Source organism: Danio rerio, chromosome 20, assembly GCF_049306965.1.
Source record: "Danio rerio strain Tuebingen ecotype United States chromosome 20, GRCz12tu, whole genome shotgun sequence".
NCBI classification, from domain to species: Eukaryota; Metazoa; Chordata; class Actinopteri; order Cypriniformes; family Danionidae; genus Danio; species Danio rerio.
In genome coordinates, this window is record NC_133195.1 from 47,893,916 (window position 1) to 47,915,008 (window position 21,093).

Below are 21,093 nucleotides of genomic sequence, written 5' to 3' on the forward strand. Positions count from 1 at the left end.
GCATCTTTTAAACTTTAGATCTGTAGTGTCTGCTTTTTGCTGGCTGTATGTGGGCGGAGTAATACACAAAGGGTAAAGAGGCTGTAGGAGTTCTGATATTGCTGAATATCTCACGGCTATCAGCCAATCAGATTTGAGAACATGACAGAACTGTTGTATAAATATATATATATATATATATATATATATATATATATATATATATATATATATATATATATATATATATATATATATATATATATATATATATATATACATACATACATACACACATATTTTTTATTTGTTTATTATCAATATTTTATCTTATTCGCCTGCAGTCTCTTGCCCTAATATCATCAAATGTACTAAAATATTATTCATAGCCTGAGCATTATCATAAAAGGCCGTATTCTCTTTCCTTGACACACAAAAAATTAACAAAAATTCAAAAACTCGGTGGCGCGAACTTCATACGAGCGCGAGCACGCTCGCCTCCCCGTGTGTAGCGGAAGTGGCTCGCCGGAGAGTTTCAGCAGGCTGACAGTAGAGGGGGAGAGAGAGAAAGAGAAATGGCGCCTCGGCACTTCGCTAGCTGAGACACACAGTCGGAGCGAAAGCAAAACTGACAAGAGCTTCAAGACAGGACCCGTTTATCAGCGGGGACAGACAGCGACCATGGTGAACACCAGGAAGAGCTCGGAGCACAAGCCCAGCAGTCCCTTCATCTCGGGCCGGACGAGGTCGTCTCAGAGGAACAACCCAAACTTGGACGAGCACAACAGCCGTGTAAGGAAGAGAGAGACACCGGCAGCCTATTCTCTCCGCCAGCCGGTTAGCGAACCGCTCACTCTGGCCTCCTGCACACGAATGAATGCATGGATAAACAGAGAAACGCATGGATGGATGCACGTCCACCTCTTTTGTTCCCAAATTGCGCCTTGAGTGACACTTGGCGATGCAGAAATGGCAGTTTAGTGACACGACAACGCTTAAGCACGGCGTGTCGCTTAGTTTTGTGTGTTTGGTCACCAATAATAGCCGGACATCGATAAACGCCGGTTGGCTGGTTTAACGCACTCATTGCCCCCAAGTTGTCTTTGTTATATTGGTGTTCGATTCGTGAATGAATCGTTCCGTTGAACCCGTTCTGTTAAATGATTCGAGCGAACCGATTCGCTGTGCGTTTATGGTACTTCATTGTAAAAGCTTAGGCTGTGAAATGTAGTTTATTTGTTTTCGAGAAGGTAGGAGAATGCTTTTGTAGACTTAATTATATGTGGAATATAAATTAGGGATGAAAAAATAGTGAAACGAAATAAATCGGCTTAATATAACATTACATACTTAGTCCAAAGTTACTAAGCAGTTGTTTGCGTAACAACTAGCGTATTTAAGTGCCCCAATACGCTTATTTATGTGCCAGAAATGATTGTGGAGTGACACCAAATTAATTTATTTCAAATGTATTACTTTATTCCAAAGTTACTAGAAGCACGAGTAGTTTGGAAATAAACTAAGTGAATCGAATCATTCATAACAACAGTTCAAACGAGCCGACTCGCTGGCACGATTCGAGCGATATTTTGTTGCTGTGTGTTTGTTGCGCTCGAGCGGCACCGGCGCGCGCCATGCTGTCACGCGCTCGGACGCACCGATTAAACAGTCAAAACAAAAGCGCGCTTGACACCTTTTATCGGACGTTAAATATCTCGTTCTCCGCGTGTCTTCAACAATAAAACAAGCTAGTGTTGGGGGAAGGGAAAAGCTCAGCTGAGACAGACCCCTTGTGGCTCAGAACAGACATTGTTCGTGATTTTTTGGAAAGTAAACTTTGAACTTCATAGTGTTTATGTGAAACTTCAGCTGCTGTGTTTTGTCGGCTCTTGCCACAGGTTGTCTCTTGTTGATGTTTGGGCCGTTTGAAGCGATAAGACGTCTAGAGTTCGTGTCGCTGTGCTGTAGTGTTTTTGGATTGTTTTATCAGGGTGCTATCATGTTTTTGGACTTTACTATGGTACTTTCATGGTATTCAGTGTTGTGTAAATGGTACTATGTTATTGTCATACGAAATCATTAGTGTACTACAATAGTTTTTGCAAGAGTGTGGAGTTTCTGTGTTGTTAAAGAATATTTGGCTTTTTTGGGGGGAGAAACACTATCAGACAACTGCCTAAACCAGAAAGACACCTGTGGATGTTGAGGATTGTCCTCTTTCTTGCAGTTTATTTGATCAGCGGTTCAAGGTCATTTCTGTTTGTTGTTATGATTTTTGAATTTGTGTGATTAATTAGCATTTCAAATTTCCAGACATAAACTGATTGATAGATTTGCACATTTTTATGATAATTAAATAATAATAATATTAATAAAATGGGAATAGTAATAAATATTTTCCTGATTTTAATAGTAATTAGATTACAGTAGATTCAAATTTATTGTCATTACATGTGTACAAGTACAAAGCAACAAAATGCAACCAGGAGTGCAATAACAGCTAGTGCAGGATATAGGTGCAGTGCTCAGCATAAATGAGTAAACCCCATTTTGCAAATGAATATTTTTAATAATTTATCAGTAAATAAAGGTCATTTATTTTTGTGCATTTGAACAAAACTAATTTATCAAACAGATATATTTATTCTAATAATATTTTAGTCACCAAACATCTTTAAAAATAGAAAGATAATACGCTTAAATTCATGCAAAACTACAACATTTTATCAAAATTTTTATAAATCTTTTATTTTTCTTAATTAAATCTCTATTTAGTAGTTTTCCTTAACATATAAATTTGTCATTACTAGTTTTTGGATAGTTATCATGAAGTTATTTTGTAAGGTAAGCTCCAGATTTGGCTTCAGTGGCTGACTAATCTAATGTATATGCACAAATATAATATTGTAAAGCTTCCTATAGAAAATATTAATTTAAATGAGAGATTTTTGAGGGCTGGACACATGTATGCTGATCACTGTTATGAAGTGCAATTCTAGAAAAACTGTGATGCTGTTTACAGATGGATGTACTATATACATTCTACAAAGGTTGTATTAGCTATGAACAGAGATTTACAATAGATGAATATATGTACAGGTTGCTAATAATAATCAGAGGTATGCAGATATATGTATATTTACAGTGGGTATGTATAATTTAAGATGAATTAGTGCAATGAACGTGCAATTTTAATCGTGCAAATATTAAATAGTAAATAATGTAGGGTTTAAGGAGAGCGTTGGGGTGTATGAGGGGGGCAGAAGAATCTCTGGGGGGCAGAGTTTAAAGGTTGATTATAGTAGAGAGTTCATATTGATTCATATTGTGATGTGTTATATATGGTAATAAGTAGGGCCAGACAGAATCTATAGACATTCTTTGCTATGTTTTTTGGAGAATTAAAAAAAAATCTTTATGATGATCTTTAGGATTTATGCAGAGTAATTTTAGGAGTGTCATCACTAAAAACCTATGAAACATATAAAACATATGAAATAAGAAATTATACATTTTTAACTTGTATTTAATGTTTACAGTGCAAATCCAATTAGATCCACTTATTTGTTAAACAAAGTCTTGTATAAAAAAGTATTACGCTACAAACTGCATTGTAAATAAATCATATGGACATTTTAATATTACTATTATTATATCACAATAACAGGGTTCAATGATAAAGTTTTATTCTACTGGTCCGATCGGGCCGAAGAAAAAAAAAAGAAGAGAAGTTTATAGCTATTTTTAGCACATATTTTAAATAATGTGTCAAAAATAATGTCTGTGAATCTATAATTTCAATACTTTAAAATAAATTAATAACTATATAATGAGCAAAATTTTAAGTATTATACAAACAAAAAAAGCGGTATGGAAAATGTGCAGGTATTTCATTGCAGTTCAAAATTATTTAATAAAAGGTGGTTGACTTGTCAAACTGACGGCAAATTGTGTAAAACATCTCTTACGTGTTGCTCTCACGTAAATGTTTGCTCTCAAGATGTTAGAAACAGACATTTTCTTTTAGCCTTCTATTCTGATGTTGCCGTTTCTTCGCTGTACTATCAAGTAGTTTTTACCAGATGCCGTATTGGGCATACGAGAATTACACATGGTTTTTTGCTCCAAGGTGAAAACCCCACTCAGTGTTTGTGCTGCAAAACTCCTCTTACTGTAAAACATATTTTACTGCACTGTCCTGCTTTTACTGATTCCAGAAGGACTTTTTATGCAATTAACTCTTTTAAGGACATTTTTGACAAAGTGGAACCAGAAAAGATTTTAGAATTTTTATCATGTATTAACACAAAAAATCTTATTTAATTTGTTTTATTTTGTTTGTTGATTTTTAAATTGTATATTTATTGTTGAAAGATTCCTGCCATGAAGATAGCCTTGGTTGCTGACATGGCACTAAATAAAAAATACATTACATTACATTTCTTCGCTGTACTGGTTGTTACCAGGTTACGTAAAAAAATAGCATGCTTAAAACATCAAATCAGATAAGAGGAACCAAAAAGAAACTTGGTGTTTACGATATCACAGAGAAGATAGCATTTAAAGACTTTAAAGCACAAACTCAATATGCACGCAATTGACAAATAGTCGCAGAAAAATTAACCTTTAGTGACAAGGCAGCACTGTCCCAATCGGGCCAGTAATGATCCTGTCTACTGTCCCAAGCATCTCTTATGCTGGCCCTGGGCCATCAGGCAGTCCTTATTGTTGAGCCCTGCAATAATATTAGTGAAATTAATTTAAAAAACTGAATAAATATAAATTTGCACACGTTCACACAAGTAAATACATACAGACTTAATAATAGGCTGAAAATGTGCAGAAATCTGCGTATTTCTGTGTGTGCATATTCATGATAATACGTGTTCTTTTGAACCAGTCGTCAAACTGGTTTACAAATTGCTCTGAATCATTTACTAGTGATTCATCTTAATTTTCAAAGCTTTTTACAAATCTGTATTTATTGCAAGCAAATTAGCCATAAAGTGAGGGAACCCTGGCGTAATTTGATAATTATGTCTGCTTCGTTGTCTTTTTAAATGTCTTGTCTTTGGTTGCTTTGGGTGGTTACATGTGAATCAGGTTAGTCTAAGATTTAGGAGGAAATGAGAAACAAATCAATGGACGGCATTAGGGCTGAATGATATTGGAAAAATCTGACATTGCGATATTTTGTTTTGCTATGATGTATATTGCGCTATCAATATCACTTGACCAGATGATTTGAATAGCTCTATTCGGAAAGCTTTCATTAATTTAGATCGACTGGGATGATCAAGTCTTTTTCTGTGCAGTGCATCTGCGTAAAATATAATAAACTACAAGCATATATAAATATGACAGAGCAAAAAAAAAAAAAAAGTAAACTGTGCTTTATGGTTTTCTAGAGAGTCTAACAGTGTTCAAATACAAAAATTGAACACTCAAATGTAAATTAACATGGCCATTATTATATAAATGTTTATATGCGGCGATATAAAACAATACTTAACATTTTTATCTTTTAATCTTTTATAAACAATCAAAGACAATTGAGGATACGTAGCTGTATCAGTGCTCAAAAAATCCCCTGAATCGGTAAAAAATGATGAGGCCATTGTTATGTGAATCCCAATGTTTTTTTTAAGGCAACTCAAGGTGTCAGCTATGATATTGCTCTAAGTGCCCTTATTGCAAATCATATTTGAGAGTGGACTTGCAGTCATCATATTCATCGCTGTGTATTCTGCATGCTTGTGCAAGCTTTTTAACATCCTACACACCTCTTTACCTGTTACAGAAAGAGCCCAGCAGTGATGCTAACAGCAGTAGCCCGCGTTTGTCCCCGCCGCCCAAGCGGACACGCAGACAGACGCCACCAAGTTCTACTGATACTTCTCCAAGTCCCCAGAGTAAAGGCCAGAGAGGCTCTTGGACCATGTCCAAACACTGTACTAGGTGAGGTTTGACATTATTCAGTTATATTTGTACAGCACTTTTCACAATAAATATTATTCCAAATGCACCTTGAAGCAATGTGCAAATTGCACACATTATTTAATAGCATACATAGTCAGAAAGTCATGGTGTGAAGTATAAGCTTGACTTTACACTGGTCAAGCATATACGTTGTTGTACCATGTTTACTTTTTTATTTCATATTTGAAGTTCAGTTTATTCATTTGGTATTTTTCTAATGCTATAATTTTTGTACAGTGAAATTCTATATTACAGGTTTAACCAAAACAAAATAATCACATGTTCTGCAGGGCTCGATATGAACCTTTTTGCTTGGTAACACCGGTGCTCCTAACTTTAAAAATTTAGGCGCATCAGCCAAAATTTAGTTGCACCCACCAATTATAAGCACCGTTACTACAAGTTTTATACAAACATATTTATTGCATTTGAAATCAACACTAATCAAACTAACAAGCAAAAAAATTATATATGTATGCGTGAGTAAAATATGTCTTAATGAAATCCGGTTATCACAAGAAAATACATTTTTATAACTTAAAGGGCCATGAAACCCCCTCGTTTCAGCAGGGTGTTTTCACACCTCTACTTTGGAAAAAGTCAGAAAAGTGGGCGTGTCCAGCTCTGTTTAGGGGGGAGTGTCGGAGGAACTAAAGTGGGATGGTGTGGGAGTGTCTATTTGGGCATGCGCGAGTTTTAGAGTCAAAATACACACACACACACACACACACACACACACACACACACACACACACACACACACACACACACATACAGCAGAAAGTGATGGTGTTTAACCTACATGGACATCTGTAGTCGAATTATTTGCCAAATTATTAAATGGTGGACTTTAACTGCAGTTTGGCTCTTTCATTCAGGGAATTCATTCATGCCCCTCTCGACAAACGAGATATTTGATTCGAGGAACTCCTCTAAGCGTGTATTTTTCATGCAATGATTGATACCGCACGGCGAATGAGAGAAAAAAAAAACTCTGCATTTCCCAGAAACTTAGATGCACACGACAGGTAGTGTCAGAAAGCCGCGTGTGTTATTCCGGTCACTAAATGCGGTAAAAACCCTACACGAGGTTAAAGTTTGGTTGTGGTGCTAACGTGTTTACACTCTGTGCAATAGTTTGTTAGATACGAACAAACTGAATCATCAAAGAGCACTGGTCGCTCACTTACCAAATCTGTAGAGACAGGACAATCACCAGCAACTAGAGCCGCGTCTTTATTAAGAGAAGACTACAAACGAATCCAGATCTCAGCGTTTGCAGATGAGAACAGCTCTCAGGTAAACAATAATCCTCCTTAGACACGCGAGTTATTGTTGTCGAGCGTCGCGTACACTGTTAATCCACACGTGACTCTGAGCTCTCACAGAGAGAAAATGAAAACGAAACTTAACTGCAGCAAACTATAAAAGCAACACTTCACGCTTGTTTTGCCAACATAACGTGGCGTCTCTGTCCTGAAAACACGGTGATAGTAATGAATATTAATGAAGTTGCACAATAGAGCGCGCTGATTGGTTTGAACCAAGCCTTACTCATGCATTAATGCATCACACTGTAAGACGTAATAAGACTCACTCTGGCACAGACGCCCAGTCTGCACGCTGGAATACAGGCTATTATGTCATGACCGTGACGCAGCTTCAAAAATTCGTTTCAAACCGGAAGTACGAATTTGCTTGAAATAACGCAAAAACAACCTATTTACACTTTTTAGTGAAATATAGGTGTCTTAATAGTGTTTTTAGCAGTGGGGGACACATATACGACTGTCAACAGCTCAAAAAATGTGTTTTGGTGTTTCGTGACCCTTTAAAGATACATGGACTGCCCACCGGCCCTGCACGCACTGCTTGACATGAATGAATCTGTTAACGATATAGCTGTGCAGTTCTCACGGATGGTGTCTGATATTGCGCTGATGCTTTTGACTTATAATGTACCTTATTATATGCATACGTCATGTTAAAAGCAATACCAGTCTTTTCATAAGTAGCGAAATTAGTTTACTCAGTGCAAGCCCAATTGCGATGGTGTAGGCTACGTGGTGTTAAATTTTACATATAGCTGCCACTTACACGGTGGACAACATCTGGCGATTATATGAAGGATTAAACAGAATCTCTCGTGCTAGATGTGGCGAACAGTTTCCTGAAAGTTCCATCCCACAGACTTTCATAGCGGACTTGAAGCCAACGGAAGTCTTTTATCCACTCTTTAAAAAGTAGAAAAAGTAGATGATGGATAAACATTCAGCACATGATCACTACTTAGATGTGTCATTATTTGTAGCTTTAGATACCATGTTTTCTAAAACAAAATCTGTCAGTGTTATCTTCATTCCCATCTTCAGCGCTTTACAAATTTTCATGGTAGTAGCTCTCTCTCTGTCATTCCAAGTCAGAAGGCATTGACTGAGTGATTGACAGCTGATATTAATTAATCCATTCGCGTTCAGTTCTAGAGCAGTGGGCCAATAAGAAGAGCACAAAGGCGGGGCAAGCCTTACGGACTTGGCTTTGTTTACTGCAGCAAGTTGACATGACAACTGTTTTAAACCAAATTCTGAGCACTGCGAAGAGCAAAGATGCATTCTGCGCACGTGGTGAACATTTTGCAGTAAAAACTGGTCACACACAACAATTGCATGCACTCGCACAAATGCTCCCAAATATATTTTAAGGGTGGCATGGGTACAATTACGGTCGCAATTTCAAGCCCTGTTCTGGGTCCTCTGCATGTCATTACAGAGTGCAGGTGTATATATTTTGGTTTCAGTTTGTTTGGTAGGATCAGGTTAGTGGAAGGAGCAGCAGCTTCTGCAATTGGACATATACCTAAAGTTAATTTGAAGTTGTATTATTTGAAACTAACTGGAACGCAAACCGAAGACTGTGAAAATGGTTTATTTTATGGTGGCACGATATTGAAAAAATCTAACATTGCAATATTATTTTTATTTTGCGACTATATGTTGCGATATGAATGCAATATCACCAGATGACTTAATATCTCTATTTGAAAAGAATTGATATCGTAAGACTGATTGGGATGATTCTGCAGTGGGAGTGCATCTCCATAAAATCTAATAAGCAATCTATAAATTTCCCCGACACCTTTTCCTTGTTGTCTGTGCTATTTCTGTATTTGCATGTGTTGTGAGTGTTTTCATGCACATGTCTAGTCAGAGATTGATTGATTACCGTTTACTATTAGCATCTCCATAAAATCTGATGAACAATCTATAAAGTTTTGGGCTCCCCCAACACATTTTCATTGTGGTCTGTGCTATTTGCAGTGCATTTATATAGTTGCACTTGTTGCGAGTATTTTCATGCATAACAAACTATAAATTTAATCAAGAAAAAGATGGAATAAAAATAAAATGTTTTATCTTTTCTAGAGTCTAACAGTGTTTAAAAACAGTAAGTTAATAATAAAAATAAATCAATGAAATGAATCGTTGTTGAAGTCACAAGTGTTACAATTTCTTATGTCTGAATGCTTTTAATATCATTATACAGTTCCAGGCATCAAACACGCATGCAAATGATAAATAATAATACAAACTCAATGTTGCATATATCCTGCAATGTGTCTATTGGGAGTTTTCACATTGCGATGTCGATGCTGAAATGATATATTGTGCAGCCCTAGATTTTTTGTTGTTGGAGTCATGTCTCTGTTAGTGCTGAATTTATATTGCAAGCCGCATTTGGAAAGATACTTATAACAATAGTTAACTTACTGTTAATATACAAATATTTAGTGTACTTTCAAACAAATGGTGTGTATGATTACAATGCATTTTCAATGAAGTGATCTGTTCAACAAACTAATTAAGAACATTTTGTGTATTGTGTATTGCTTAAGACTTTGTGCTATCCACAAATTCCTCAAGAGTCTGTTATAGGTAGAGATCAGTTCTTTAGTGTGGTATTTCGTTGACCCAACTTGATTATAATGAAACGTCCCATGTTGCGAAAAGAAAAATGTATTATTTACACCATGTCTTCACTCTTTTGATAAGGGTAGTTTTTAGTTTTCTATTTACACAATCTACAAGCCAAATGTGCTATCTGACATGGAGTAGATCCAAAATAATTCATTTGATTGGTTCTTCTTTGGATCTATATGGATTTTCAGACTCATTTGAAGTGTTTGTTTTGGAACCTGGTGCATTGTTTACCTTACTTTGATACTTTCAGGCATTTGTGAGCACCCTGATCCATATAAGAACAATCAATCCAAGATCGCCTGAATGAGGTGGTCTCAGCCTGCTCGAAAATAAACTCAGTCTAACCAAATGGTTCAGGGTTTATCAAGATCTATTACGATTGTTGTCTAAAAAGCACCAGTGTTTGATGTATCTAAAAGGCAATCATGGGGAAAATAAGTTGTTCAATTTCTAATTTGAATTTGGTTGGTGATGTTGCTGAGATCACACCAACTTTGCGAGTAGATTACATACAAAGTCATTGCAAATGCTTAAATAGAGGTGAATTACCGAAGAGTACACAACAGGTTTGCCACAAAATGTGGAGCTCGCCTCAATCGCATCTTTCATGCAGGTTTGAGTGGAATATTTGCAAAAAACATCCTGCTACTAATCTAGTATGAGTATGAATCTATTGTGTAGCCAGCATAAAGCTTATTTATGGCAAGATCGATGGTTTTTGCTAAAATTTATAATGTTAAATAATAACATCTATGAACAAAGCCACAGTATGCCATCAGTTCTTATGGTTATAAGTGAATCTCAGGACATACAGATGCACTCTGACCAATGAGAGGATGGTTCACTCACGTGTGACTTGTTGTAGCAAATTTCGATCAACTGGTTTACCCTCAGTTCCATTCAACAACCAGTCAAATCAAGTAGATAATAATTTCTCTGTACTTAATTAAAAATGTTGTCTTATTTCCCAGCGGTGACATCCAAACATAATCATCCATTTTGTGAGTTGCAATATTTAATTGCAAACTATCAGTGAGAAAATAACATAGACCCCTTTCCTTTCATAATAGACTTTTCAACAACCATACCACTTATTATAACTCTGCACGAGATAAAAGCACGTTTTCTTACAGCTTATTTGTCCTGGCACCATTGTCTTGGAAAAAAAAACAATAACTTCTGATCAGTTTGTGCTCAAGCTGGTTTTGATCTTATACCAATAAAAAAACATGCGTTTATATGACCACATGCATTGTCAGCTTAAGCATAAGTGGTTAACTTTGCAGATTAAAGGTTGATTTATACTACTGCATCAAGCGCACGTGAATGGTCCGGCACAGCCTTCTCGGTCGTATAGCCCACCTGACGGACACCTCCAAAAAATGTGATGAAGTGTAGTGCAAGCTCTGTGATTAGTCAGCTTGCTAGGGGTGAGGAGTGTGGGCAGTGTAGTGAGCCTGGTGGAGCGAGTGTTTAACAAGTGACGAGTCCTGTGGAGGATGTCCAGATAAGGACTTTTGTTTTGTGTTTACCTTTTGATTAAAGTTGTTGCACGTCTGCCTGTTCCCGCCTCTGAATAATTGAGGTTGAGCTACTTGTACTACATGTAGCATTATAAACACCCTCGAAGAAACTGGACACATAAAAACCTCACTTCCAGCTAGCATTTCAGAGGTGTTATTGCAGAGCAACACAAACAGCATGCCCGATCACTCGACACAGAAGTAGAAATCAGCCTTAATGCATTCATGTCCTTTATATGATCTGTTATTAACTAATTTCTCATCGATTTTCATCATGTTTTCCAGGTTGTCCACTGGTGCCTTGCAGAATGGACACAGTAAGTGTACATTAGTGCATTTATTTTATGAAAGTTCATCAAAAATGAAAGTATCTTGCCACATATTTGATCACTTTACTAACTGTTTACGTTCTCCAAGACAGGCATTTTGACTTTATTTAGTGTGTTTGCTTTTAATGCAAAAAGACGTAGAACTTAACTTGATTTGTTCTTCTTTAATTTGAAATCAATTCATTTGTGCAATCTTCAAAACAAAGAGGGTGCTTTTATAAGAGTCAGATTCGGTTTAACTTTAATGTTGTCTGTTTATGAAACTCATGAGGATTCATTTGGCATGAATCTTCATCAGTTGATGGTTTTTGTAATCTGTTTTTTTTTTTTTTTTTGTTTAAGCCATAGGTCGAATGAGTCTGAGGGGTGATTCTACATCAGGCGGGGACCATGCTCGTATGAATGGTCATGTTGAACTCAAGAGAAGCCGCCGTGTCAGGAAATCCCAGTTTGAACACCTCAATCAGAGTTTACTTTTCGACCAACTAGTCAACAGGTAAAAGCTGATACTTGTCTTCTATACATTTAAGTTTACATTGTCATTTAGCAGACACTTTTGTCTAAAGCAACTTACAATTGAGGAGATATTTAGCGGTAATCGGATGTTGGAAAGCCATGTTAGCAATTTGCTCTTTGAAGGGCAATTGATCATCCAGAATCACTCCAAGATTCCTTACCAGACTACATGGGGTAATGGTTGATGATCTTAGCTGGATTAAAAAGTCATGTTGAATGTGTGATGGGTGAAGGGAAGACAAGAGGTTCAGCTTTTGCCAGGTTAAGCAGTAGGTGGTGGTCGTTCATCCAAGCTGAGATATCCTCCAGGTAGTGCGAGATATTTGCAGCTACCGTGGAGTCATCTGTATGAATTGAAATGTAGAGCTGTGTGCCATCAGCATAGCAATGATTAGAGAAACCATGCGATTGGATGACTCCCAGTGATTTGGTGTAAATAGAGAATAGACCTAGAACAAATTCCTGAGGTACTCCAGTGGCCAGTTGATGAGCTTTGGATATCTCTACTCTCCAAGCAACTCTGAATATTCTGCCGGTGAGGTAAGACTCCAACCAGTAGAGCAGGGTTCCAGTGATGCACATTGAGGAGAGTGTGGACAGTAGAATCTGTATCAGAAGCAGCAGAATGGATGATTTAGATCCTGCTTTGGCAATCTGCAGGGCTTCAGTGACTGAAAGTAGTGCAGTCTCAGTGGAATGTCCACATTTGAAGCCTGATTAGTTTGCATTTAGCAGGTTATTGTGAGATAATGTAGAAATTTGGTTAAATTTGTTGATTCATATAGGGTGGTTTCTAAATCAATTAACTTCCTTACTTAGATTTAAGTTAAGATTGCCCCATTTTTCCCACATTGTGACGTAGGCATGGGCCGGTAAAAGATTCTGATGGTATGATAACCTTGGATAATAATATCATGGTTTCACTATATTGTGATTACTGCTCTAAAATATATTCTTTTCAAATGTCTGGGTAAAAAAACTACAACTTTTATTCCCCTTTGAACACTATATTATATTTTGAGAAACATTTAAAATGTTTTGGAGCAGTAAACATGTCAGGCTGAATAAAGAAAATTAATCATTGACTTTTGCTGTCTTCATTTGTTTCAAAAACTCTTCAAAAATTTCTTTACAATTTAAAATGGAATCTTTGGATATGTTTTTTTGCTGGACAAACAAAAAAGTAAACAAAACATTCTACACATATCTTAGGAACGGTATAGCAGAAAATTTTGATGGTTTTAAAACATTGACTTTTCCAAACCGTGGTATACTCTGAAAACGGTACTCGTCACATGCCTTCTGTGATGTACATCCAATTGAAATGGTTCTGGAATGAGAAAAAAATGTAGGGCTGTACAGGATTTCGTCCTCGGGAACCGACTGAATTGTTGACCAGAAGTGAAGAAAAGTCATTTTGTGGGTGCAGGAAAGGTTGTGGTATTTGATTAAAGTTTATGAAGGCAAATTAATATTTACAAAATAATGATGTGCAAGGATACAGCTGAAGTCAGAATTATTAGCCTTCTTTTTATTTTTTTAATTTTTTAAAAATATTTCTCAAATGATGTTTAACAGAGCAAGGAAATTTTCACAGTATGTCTGATAATATTTTTTTTCTTCTAGAGAAAGTCTTATTTGTTTTATTTTGGCTAGAGTAAAAGCAGTTTGTAATTTTTTAAACACCATTCTAAGGACAAAATTATTAGCCCTTTTAAGCTATATTTTTTTTCTGATAGTCTACAGAACAAACCATAATTATACAATAACTTGCCTAATTACCTCAACCTGCCTAGTTAACCTAATTAACCTAGTTAAGCCTTTCAATGTGTCTTGAACATTTTCTAGTCAAATATTATTCACTGTCATCATGGCAAAGATAAATTAAATCAGCTATGATAAATGATTTATTGAAACTATTATGTTTAGAAATGTGTTGAAAAAAAGCTTCTCTCCATTAAACAAATATTGGGGAAAAAATAAACAAGGGGTCTAATAATTCAGGGGGGCTAATAATTCTGGCTTCGACTGTACATTGCTTATAACAAGCACTTTACTATATAAACAAAAATAAGTAGATAATTTTATGATATGATGCCACCTTTAAAACGTTGTCAACAGTAAAGAAATATATTTTATCTCTACTTGGCTTCATAAACGGCTTTCTTTCTGATTTATTCAAGTCAAAATTATTGTTTTCTTTTTCAAATATTTCCCTAATGATGTTTAACAGAGCAAGAAATTGTTCACAGCATTTCCGATAATATTTTTTCTTCTGAAGAAAGTCTTATTTGTTTTATTTTGGCTAGAATAAAAGCATATTTTCGTAAAATAAAACAAAACATTAGAAGGTCAATATTATTAGCCTCTTTAAGCAATATTTGTTTTCGATTGTTCACAGCAGTGGGGTTGTAAGGGGTTGTTGCTTGGTGATTTCCAAAAATCGAATTAATTTTATTAAACTATTATAATTAGCATATTTTATCCATAACTCACCGAAGATAAAAATAGTAGTTAATAGTTACATAAAAAAACAACACGCATGTTTTGTGACCCCTGGGGTGAAATTGATTTAATGCAAATTGATTTAACGGCACCAAGTGAAACTTTTACAGCACTCATGTTCTGAACATGGTGGATGATCTCTGAGTGACGTTCTCCAAAATTAAATGAAAAATAGACTTGGGCGTATATGTGTAATCGCTTTAGAGCATATTTGGGTCGCGAGTCACTGGTTTTGTTTTTTTGGAGTTCGTGGACTGAAAAGATTGGGAACCACTAGTCTACAGAACGAACCATCGTTACAATGATTTGCCTAATTACTCTAACTTGCCTAGTTAACCTTATTCACCTAGTTAAGCATTTAAATTTCACTTTAATATCTAGTAAAGTATTATGCACTGTCGTCATGACGAAGACCAAGTAAATTGGTTATTAAAACTATTGTGTTTAGAAATGTTTTGAAAAAATCTTCTTTCCTTAAACAGAAATTGAGGAAGAAATATAGAGGAGGGCTAATAATTCAGAAGGGCTTATAATTCTGACTTCAACTGCATGTCTAGACATTTGTTTAGTGTTGACCTAACTGGTCAGCGAATCATTAGGCACATGATTTAACTCCTGGTTTCCTATGAGAATCAGTCTGTGAGGTAATTGAGCAGCAACTCACTTTATATTAACCTCTTTTGCTTCATGACTGCAAACCTACTAGCCTCCAACCCCAAAATTCCACCAGGAGCACACAGAATCAGAATCCTGTTTCAGATCGGATTTTGCGTGCATGTGTTCTAATTCCCTCTTGGTTTTGAAGAGCTTTTGTATAATTAGTTAAACATCTGATGAAGCCAGCAAAGTTTACTCTTGCAGAAATAGACACTTTAAGCTCATCAAGAACTAAAACATGACACTATGCAGATGTATGATGACAGGAGTTATTAAGCTTCCTTTCATGCATGTAATGGTTTGTGATATAATTGGTGATTCCTAGCCAAGGCTACATGTATCCCAGGGGTGCTTAAGCAGGTTCCGGCTGTACTAGAAAAGATGTAGATTTTGCTTTGTTTAACCTTTAGGTCTTTGTTAATTTTTTCTACAAATGACAGGTCTGCACGCTTGGCTGTATTTCACACTTATTTGAGCTTCTTTGGCATTAAGATTCAACTATATAAGATGGTGAATGACTGAAATGAGCTTGTGGTAATCATGTCATGAGGATTTTTTATATACAGTAATTGGTCAAGCTGTATGATAAAGTTTCATTCGTTATTAGTTAGTTGTATTTCCTAAGATGTACTAGCTAATTAACAATAATTGCACATCATTTATTAAACATAGTTCAATATTTACTAATGCGTTTGCTTCTTAACATTAGTTACTGTGGGTTAACATGAACTAACAATTTTTTGAAAATGCCCTCCAGAGTGGATAGTGTGGATCAACAACTTTTGGAAATCAATTGAAAGTAGGGCTGGGCAATATGCCAAAAATGCAGTTTCAATAAATTATTTTCCATATTAAAGTTTTTTTTATTTTTTATAAAAATTTTCCATAATAATTAGTCCCTTTATTAATCCGGGGTCGCCACAGCGGAATGAACTGCCAACTTATCCAGCAAGTTTTTATGCAGCGGATGCCCTTCCAGCTGCAACCCATCTCTGGGAAAAATCCACACACACACTCATACACTACAGACAATTTAGTCTACCCAATTCACCTGTACCACATGTCTTTGGACTGTGGGGGAAACCGGAGCACCCGGAGGAAACCCAGGCAAAGGCAGGGAGAACATGCAAACTCCACACAGAAACGCCAACTGAGCCGAGGTTCGAACCAGCGACCTTCTTGCTGTGAGGCGACAGCACTACCTACTGTGCCACTGCCTCGCCCACAACAACAATATATATTTCAATATCAGTTGTTAATCCTTCCAGATTTAAAGGAGTACTCCAACAATGACTGAAGCCACATAATTAGAGGCTCCATTAAATGGCAAAACCTGTTTTCGATGGCCGATCATTTTTGGTGGCTGAAAATTTGGTGCATCTTTAATATCAACACACTTCTCTATTCTTATTGTTGTACATCTCTGTATAGAGTAAAAAAAGGCCAGAGCTTATTGTTATTGACACAAATTTTATTATGATTCGATACAATATTGTTTAACGGCCCAGCCCTAATTGAAAGTACTGATGTACACACAAATAATGCTGCACACTGGTGGTGGTCTGGAGAGATCTCCCCCCTCACCCCCACCCCCACCCCCCGGAATGGTCACATCAGAGGATGTGCAATGTTTAGTCTGAATTATAGTTGACTAGAAGCCATAGTGGACACTGTTTTGTATTGTTTCTAGTCCAAATATACATAAAAAAAGTCCTAAATCAAGAAGCAAAAATATTGCATGGTTTTCAGAAACAAGTCAAAATTGAGAGATCTTATCAATTGAAAATAAATAATCTGCCTGTGATGTAAGTAAAATATTCTTTTTTGAAACAGACACCAGATAATTTTTTCTTGCTTCACTGGCAGATTTCAATTTTACTTTTTTTTTTTAAAAACAAAACTACATACCTATTTTTTACTTGCCTAGAAAATGGTTCTTGATTTAAGAATGTTTAGATTGAAAGGAGACAAAAACTAAGAAAACATTTTTGTCACTGCAAACTTTAATACAGTTTTTATTAAGCATTCTTGTTTTGAATATGTACACATTTCAGTTAAGGCTCGTACACCGGGACGCTTTTCGTCAAAACAAAAAAATTAGCATGGGGCGGTTTTTTAAAAAGGACGCTTTTACGCCTGCCGTTTTGCGCGTTGGTGTGCACGATCACATTGACGCACTTTATTTAGTCACGAGGCGTTAAACGTCAACGGAAAACACGAGCAAAAACCATCTCGTGTGGACGGGCATTTAGGCACAAGAAATTATGATGTTTGAAGGTGTAAGAAATATCCATACTAGGGCTGCACGGTATTGGAAAAATCTAAAATTGTGATATGTATTGCGATAGGAATAAAATTTCACTAGATATGTTACATAACTATTTGAAAAGAATTAATAATTTTAGTTTGATTGGGATGATTCTGTAGAAGAGTGTGTATGCACAAAATATAAGAAACAACCTACAAGCATAGATAATTTCAGTAAAGATCAAGATACAAATTAAATAAACAGCATTTTTATTGTTTTTAGAGGAGTCAAACTGTATTCAGGTATACAGTAATTGAATAATCTAACATACAATTAATACTGCATAGTATTAATTTAAAAACAATTCAATACAATTAATAATTATTGATTTGTCAAAATGACAAACGGTTCAATTTCTTATGCCTGAATGCTTTTAAAACCCTCACACAGTCACAGGCCATAATAAAACTATTGCAAAATGATAAATTATAATCCAGACTTAACATTTCGTATACTCGCAATGTGACTTGCGAATAATCACGATGAGATATTGATTTGTAAACAATATATTGTGCAATCCGTTATCTCTACAGTCATATTTTACATTTTGATTTTTGATTTTCTGTACCGGAATACTGATGGACTTCCTGAAAAAACTTTAAACAGAGCTATTTAATCTGTCCGGTGACATAATATTCATATCGGAATGTATATTGCAGAAAAACAAATATTCGATTATTCCAACATCGTGCATCCTTGACTCCGAACACTTTTAGACTAAATGGCATTTACAAATGTATCCAGATTAGTGTTGATGCAGCCTCAGCATTTAAATCAAACTGTTTACTTATGTAGTGCCTGTTTCCACCTGGTATTAAAATGCATTTTCAGTGGTCTGTTTTGGCTGCTTACTGTGGTTTACAAAACAATTTATTTTATTAATGCAGTTTCTTTACTTTGGATATTTAGAAAGCAAAACTTGCCAACTGCAGTTGTGTGTATGTGTGTGTGTGTCTGTGTGTGTATGACTGACTGTATGTAATCATCATATTGAAAAAAAAAATGTATTTAGGATTTTTTTCAGGATGGATTTGCCAGGTTGTGTCCAAGTCCAGGTTTTAGTGTGAGGTAACATGTTGCTGCTGGTCAAAGACAGATGGTGTGTGTGTATTGGAGGGAAGAATCCTGCTGGTGTTGCACATGAATGGCTTGAGCTGCTTTACTCATTCTGAATGACGTTTCTTTGCATTAACCCTGTAAACCCTGACATGAGAAGAAATGGATGCATCTGTTTAAAATGGAACAGTTTGAACCTTTAAAAAAATACGTCTATGTTAAGCTTTGACACAATCTACATTGTAAAAGCGCTGTAAAATGATGTTAAATTGAATTTGATACATCAGATTTTATGGCTCATCATTTATGATATAGTGAGAATATACTTATTATGCAATTATACTTGAAGGGAAAATGTGTGTGTGTGTATATATGTGTTTGTATGTATATATATATATATATATTATTTATTTATTTATTTATTTTTTGCTGCTACTGTTATTTATTTGAAAAATAGAAACTGGACATAATAATTAAAATAAGTGAAAGTCTATTATAATAATTACTTAAAAGAATTACATAAAATGCGTTAGGGCACATTGTGGCTAGTGGTTAGCACTGTCTTTCCACAGCAAGAAGGTTGCTGGTTTGAGTCCCGGCTGGGCCAGTTGGCATTTCTGTGTGGAGTTTGCATGTTCTCCTCGTGTTGGCGTGTGTTTCCTTCCGGCATCCCCCAGAGTCCAAAGACATGCGCTATAGGTAAATCGGGTAAACTAAGGTGGCCGTAGTGTATGAGTGTGAGCGTAAGAAGGTATGGGTGTTACTCGGTACTGGGTTGTGGCTGAAAGGGCATCCGCTGCATAAAACATATGCCACATTAGTTGATAAGGGTCTGAATGCAGACCTGGTGCAGTGCAATCTGAGCTGCATCCAATGCTTTTTAATCCGCTCACCTAATCCCACCCCTAACTCTACCATTACAGTGATGTCACTCACTCCATTGAGTGCATTGTGTGTGACTTTGTATCGCTGAGTGATGCAATCTCAGCTTGCATCTTAAAGGCTGCATCTAGATACTATTGGAATAGTTGGTGGTTCATTCTGCTGTGGCGACCCCTTATAAATAAAGGACTAAGCCGAAGGAGAATGAATGAATGATTGAAATGCGTTTAACTATCAGTTGTAAATTTGTATCTCCCCACAATACGCCTTTGTATGCTGATGTATGACTGCATAGTTTTATGATTAAAAAGCTAGTATATACTGTAACTTGATGAATATGACAAGGCAAATCAATTTTCCTCAGTAGTGTGATGTATTTATCTGAACATAATATATCAGGATAATCAAATCAAGTGCACTTCATTCCAGTAAGTGTTCATTTTGAAATATTATTAACAATAAAAACATATGCTTATGTCTACTACAAAAATTTGTAAAGATTTCAAATTTCACAGCATAATGACAGAAAGGGGTTTGGTTTTTACAATGATACTAAATGACCATAATAATAATTCCATTTAATGGATATGAAAGTCTAAGCTATAAATCAGTCTGCATTAAGGCTTGTGCAATAGTAGATTGTGTACTACAGATATTTCTGCCAACTGTGTTTTGATCATGTTGATTATTTACAGTTAATTTTTCTCATATTTATTCAAAGTTTATTTATTACAGATCAGGGCTGCACAATATATCATTTCAGCATCAATATTGCAATGTACGCATGCGCAGCAGTCCCATCTGAATCTGCAATATCAAATCAGTATTATTATTGACCAGAGCCATGTTTAAGAACACTCATGATTTGAGTCATTGCATGTTTGACCATGAGGTTACCAAAACATGTATTATTTTAATGTGTGTTTTTATCATTTAAGTCAGTTTACAGTATTCAAGAAAGAATACTGTATTCTTAAATACTTGATTTTTAAATTTCCAGAAAATCATAAAGCTTTGATATTTTATTGTACAATGTTTGTTGATGTACTGTATTTCTCAATGTTTGTGATTGGTTTATTATATTTTATGTAGATGTAGTTCCTTACAAAATCATCCCAGTGTAACGAAAATGATTACTTCTTTACAAATAGACCTATTCATTTCATTTGGTGAAATTAGACTCAATATATATACACAGTTGAAGTTAGCCCCCCTAAATTATTACCCCTCTGTTTATTTTTTCCCCAAATTTTAGTTTAACGGAAAGAAGATTGTTTTTCAACACATTTCCAAATGTAATAGTTTGATTAGTTTGACTAATTATAGCTTAACTAGGTTAATTAGGTTACTAGGCAGGTTTGGGTAATTAGGCAAGTTATTGT

At 35.7% G+C, this 21,093-nt stretch overlaps 1 protein-coding gene across 3 annotated transcripts in view; it reads left to right on the forward strand.

Annotated features, from left to right (window-relative positions):
* The first annotated feature begins 500 nt into the window (after positions 1-500).
* atad2b (ATPase family AAA domain containing 2B) overlaps positions 501-21,093 on the forward strand; it is a 203,464-nt gene continuing 182,871 nt past the window's right edge. The window contains exons 1-4 of one of the 3 annotated variants that reach the window (NM_001365966.1): positions 501-816; positions 5,780-5,937; positions 11,744-11,775; positions 12,130-12,283. In NM_001365966.1, the coding sequence (NP_001352895.1) occupies positions 661-816; positions 5,780-5,937; positions 11,744-11,775; positions 12,130-12,283 (500 nt within the window). In that variant the 5' untranslated portion in view covers positions 501-660. The remainder of the gene's footprint in view (positions 817-5,779; positions 5,938-11,743; positions 11,776-12,129; positions 12,284-21,093) is intronic. The other 2 variants (NM_001365967.1, XM_073932111.1) reach the window with 2 other exon arrangements.